Below are 5355 nucleotides of genomic sequence, written 5' to 3' on the forward strand. Positions count from 1 at the left end.
AAGTACTGCTGTGCAATTGCCAAAATATCCGGCGTCAACTGTATGTGGATGCTGAAAACTCTACACGTCTCTCTGAAGGACTAGACGCTGAAATACACATACTTGAGCGTATGAGGATATATTTACTTGGGATTTCTCCATTCTCTATACTACCATTTCTCAAACGGATTTAATAGATAGGATTTCATTACTAATTGCCTCGAACTTAGACTGAGGGCACCTCATGAACGTATGTCCTGCACCCTCTTTACTGTTTTTTGTTGCTGCCAAATATTCTTTTACAAGAATTACAAGTGTTTCTGTATTAACGATTGCCCATGTAAAGTAATCCTCTTAGCAATACTGACTGGTATCTTTTAGTGCCTTACACAGGCAGACATCAAATTTCATATATAGGGGATAGCAATCCCCAAGGACTCCTGTTAGCATTTTCTTATATCTGATGGAACATATCGTGCTTTTACATTTTAAGTTAATAACTTCACGACTTCTAGTGCTAGTTTAGATGTGTATAATTTTAATTAACTACGGTTAGGTTCGTATAAACATCACTATTTCCGTATCTGCAAATAGTGCTCATGTACATGAACAGTTGCAAAACACGAATGATATCAACTTTGTCATGACATGATAAGTATTTCTTCAGTTGGAGTTAAAAATCGGAAATATCAGAATGATTTCTTTAGAGTCTAATATGTTATCTTAACTCTCAAAACTTTAAAGGGGCGCATTTTGTATGAGTGTTCTTATGTAAATTTCATAGTGATAACTACTTTGGAACACACTTTTCTCGGTGGTCCACAAGCAGAACTGACAATAAAGCTTAATATATTGTCTGTCTTACGAGTCGTCAGCAATTTGACCTGTGTTGTTGATCATTCGCCAACTATAACACAGTCGTCGTTACTCTGGTTTTACTCTATATGTTGTATGCTGTACTTTTTTTTATATTTTTAACAGCTTTCCGCGACGTAAAGTATGAAGAACAAGGTACCTAATTTAATGTTGTATATTTTAAATAGAGGAAAGCTCTTTTACACATATAATAGTTTCTTAACAGTTCAGTACATTGCACGCTCACGTCCATTCACTCAGCGGTATCGTTAGTAATATGTCCCCATTACGCGCAGCCATGTAACGCAGTCTGTAGATTTATATGACAGTCTGCAGGAAGACCGTGTACATACTGATCACAACATACGGTATGTCGGCCAGAGTAGATGCACATACAGTGACGACCTGGTGTGCTCTATATACAGTGCTATGTCCTGATCTTCAAGCTCCACGTCACTGACACGTGTTTGTATGCCGATCTCTAGACGGAACAGACAGAAAACTTTCAGGTAAACGCTGGCCGTTCGAGATATTTTTGAGGATTTGGCGCATATTCAACCTGCACACCGTCATATACATGATATAGATATCCTTATTATCGATCGCTCAGTGTGAAGGACAGGAGCAAGTGCCGCCAGTTATGAGTTTGTGCCAGGCATTCTCGGCAGAAACGCTCTCCTCCCCACATACGTTAATGTCTCATACAGGCATTTCAGTTAGCGACGATCGTGGAACAAGACGAGCTCTTTATCTGTGTCAGTGCTAAACTATATATATTTATGTATGTCTGCCTGTAACATTCTAGAGATCAAGCTAACAAAACATCTGCACACTGACAAGTGCAGAATAACCTGTAGCGCTATATACGCCTACAATGTGTATATGTAGACGGGTTGCGCTACACCGTGGGCAGTCCGTTAACGTCTGGGTGTTAAGGTGTGAGGGACGACATTAGGTATGAACACTGTCTTTAGGTCCATATAATCTGGGCGTGACACTACATCCTTCGGCCATGTCGATAGAGATGGTGGCCAAGCGACCCCTCCTGCAGGACGATGGGGGTCGCGGGCTCTACAGCACTGACGACGAAGATGAAGAAGAGCTCTTTACGCAGCCGCCCAGTAAAGGACAGCATGCCTTAAAGGAAAAAGTGACAATAACCACACATGTCAAGTTGCTAACGGCTTTCGCCTCCATAGGGCAGTTTTTGTTTGGGTACGACACTGGGGTAATTTCAGGCTCAATGCTGTTTATACGGAAGCAGTTCGGACTTGGTGACGTGTGGCAGGAGGCTATAGTCAGTGCCACAATTGTAGCTGCTGCACTGTTTGCGTTCATCGGAGGACCTGTGAGCGACTGGATAGGGAGGCGTCTCACGGCAGTAGGGGCCGGGTTACTCTTCACCTTGGGGTCCGTCGTGCTTGGCACCGCTAGTGGACCACCTGTCATCCTTGCAGGAAGAGTCATTGTTGGATGTGGGCTAGGTATTTATGTAATGTTCTATAATCACACTGTGCTGTTCTGTGTAACCATTTAATTTAAGAATTTCTGTAGTAATGCAGTTGGATTCCTCTTTTCAAGTAAAATTGCTGCTCACTGTAAAAATATATTTGTTCGCTTGACTGAAGAACATGTAACCCAAAACTGACTTGGAAAGGCCATATAAATTACCCAAAAAGTAGCGGTACTCGTTAGGATAGTACAATATATTACATACATTTCATATGTATATACATTGAGGCTTTCATTCTTTATAACAAACTTTTTAATACAAACCTCAAGTACCTACAACTACTGACAGAAAAAAAAGAAAGTTTATGAAAAATAAGGTATAAACGCCATTACCTAAATCTCAACATGCTTGTCAGGCGAAGTTTTGTGGCGACGAAAATATATTTCTATCAACATGATTTGTAACCACATCCTGTTTCAAAAAGCATGTGCATCATAAAGGACTAACCTAGTACAGAACAAGATGTAAATTGTGTGTGATATATTTACATATAAGAACAATGCTTTACAGTGTATGTATATGTGAGTGAGTTAGCATTTTAAATTTCACCATATAATACCGCTGTGCTTCTGAGATTTACTCCTGATAAATGTTTAAAAAATAGTAATCCTCAACGACCTAAAATACAACCAGGTACATGGAAAAAGTGCTAGGTTTGTTAGAATCAAGTCTGAAGTCTGCATAATTTCCCAGGACTGACTTCGATGTGCTTACCAATGTATCTGTCCGAGTGTGCCCCGGCGAAGGTCAGAGGTCGTCTTCTTCTTATCAGTTGTACCTTCGGATGTTCCGGCATGCTCTGTGCCAACATTGTCGACGGATTCTTCAGCTATAAGAAGACAAATGGCTGGAGGTACGCAGATTTGCAAGACATATATTTCATTCTAATGTCCATTATCACAGCCTGTTACCAAGGGAACATTGTTTTCACGTGAACAGGTCATTCTTGAGATTATACATATACATGTACCTACTGGTTGACCATGCTCCCGGCTTAGCTTCCATATCAACCACTCTAAATCGTTACATTCACTCGAAAATTAAGATCCTCTTTTTTCATAATGGTTGCTTATAGTTCATATTAACGTTGAGACACCCAAACAGTTACCAATCGTCCTTTCTAGCCTGATCTAGCCTGATACTTATATACGAATATCTGTTTCGACTTATGATTTAAGCCTGAACTCAAAGTCATTACCCACATTTTTAGTTTGTAAGAATAATCTGAGTTGATGACAAGATTCTGTGCAGAAATTGAGACCTGATTTCAATTCATGGGTGTTTCATCATACAGAACATCGTTGTTCTTTTTTTGACAGGTACATGCTAGGAATAGCCTCGATGCCGTCTGTCATCATGGTTGTAGGGTTCTTACTGCTGCCGGAAAGTCCTCGCTGGTTGGTGAAAGCAGGAAAACTCGAACGCGCCAGATATGTCCTGGAAAAGCTTCGCGCCCCTGAAGAAGTCGAAAATGAACTCTCTGCGATCAGAAAAATTTGTGATGAAGATAATGTTAAAAAACTAGAAGCAGGTATGTCCATGATTCGTGTCCATCGCATAGCCAACTTTGGCATTGCACAGCTGTAAAAAAATATCCGATTTTGTCACTTGAACATCTACATTTCACACACGTATTGTTGAACCTTGTATAAATATTTCAGCATGATGATCCGTTTTAGTTATACTAAGTTCCAGATAAATCTAGTCTTTGTAACAACCGTTATTATTAAGCACCACTAAATCTTTGGCAAAATGTTATTCATATATATTTACAGGTAAATTCGTACTGCTCCGAATTTTGCGCCACGCATCTACCCGTCGGGCCCTGTTGATCGGCTGTGGACTGCAGATGTTTCAGCAACTTGCCGCCATTAACACGGTCATGTATGTAGGCAATCACGGTCATTTTGCCTAACTTTTAGCCCCAGAGTCATATATGTAGGCATTCACGGTCATTTCGCTTGACGGTTGGTCCTAGTGTCATGTATGTAGGCAATCGTGGTCATTTCGCTTGACTATTGGTCCCAGTGTCATGTATGTAGGAAATCACGGTCATTTCGGTTGACGTTTGGTCCCAGTGTCATGTATATAGGCAATCGTGGTCATTTCGCCTAACTTTTGGCCACAGTGTCATGTATGTAGGCAATCGCGGTCATTTCGCCTAACTTTTGTTCCCAGTGTCATGTATGTAGGCAGTCGTGGTCATTTCGCCTAACTTTTGGCCCCAGTGTGATATATGTAGGAAATCACGGTTATTTCGGTTGACGTTTGGTCTCAGTGTCATGTATGTAGGCAATCGCGGTCATTTCGGTTGACGTTTGGTCCCAGTGCAATGTATGTAGGCAATCACGGTCATTTCGCCTAACTTTTGGCCCCAGTGTCATGTATGTAGGCAATCGTGGTCATTTCGCTTGACGTTTGGTCCCAGTGTCATGTATATAGGCAATCATGGTCATTTCGCCTAAATTTTGGTTCCAGTGTCATGTATGTTGTCTAGCACGGGTCATATCGCCTAACTTTTGGCCCCAGTGTCATGTATGTAGCCATGGGCTTGAGAGATTTTGTTTACCAACCCTGTACTGTGCACATTATTCTTAGGTCTTTGTCCTTCATCAGGCACGAGATCTGATTGCTCCCAGACTCTCGCTTTCCAAAAGCTATATAACTTTTAAGCATGTTGGCGTAATTCACGAGACACTATTATTTCACAAACGAAGTCCAAGATTTCAAAGATATTTTCATGTCGCCTTCAAGGAGTCCATAATAAGATGGATGCTGAAAAAGAGAGAATAGCTGTTTTGAAGAACTCAAACTGTGTATTAGATTTTACATTTAAGATAACAACCTTAAAATAGTCTAGTTTTGCAGTTATATCTGTCTTTCATGGCTTATATATAGGGTATATTTCAGGCTTTAACAATTGCAAGATATAAAAAAATTTGATGTGACACCTTGTCAAAGTAGATATGTCAGATGGACATTCATTTCAAATGCTTGTGATCCTGTGA

At 40.5% G+C, this 5355-nt stretch overlaps 1 protein-coding gene across 1 annotated transcript in view; it reads left to right on the forward strand.

Moving 5' to 3' along the window:
* Positions 1 to 1119: 1119 nt before the first annotated feature.
* LOC135470928 (proton myo-inositol cotransporter-like) overlaps positions 1120 to 5355 on the forward strand; it is a 4858-nt gene continuing 622 nt past the window's right edge. The window contains exons 1-4 of the mRNA XM_064749976.1: positions 1120 to 2318; positions 3041 to 3200; positions 3667 to 3878; positions 4123 to 4231. Of these exons, the coding sequence (XP_064606046.1) occupies positions 1847 to 2318; positions 3041 to 3200; positions 3667 to 3878; positions 4123 to 4231 (953 nt within the window). The 5' untranslated portion in view covers positions 1120 to 1846. The remainder of the gene's footprint in view (positions 2319 to 3040; positions 3201 to 3666; positions 3879 to 4122; positions 4232 to 5355) is intronic.

Source organism: Liolophura sinensis, chromosome 7, assembly GCF_032854445.1.
Source record: "Liolophura sinensis isolate JHLJ2023 chromosome 7, CUHK_Ljap_v2, whole genome shotgun sequence".
Taxonomy (NCBI): domain Eukaryota; kingdom Metazoa; phylum Mollusca; class Polyplacophora; order Chitonida; family Chitonidae; genus Liolophura; species Liolophura sinensis.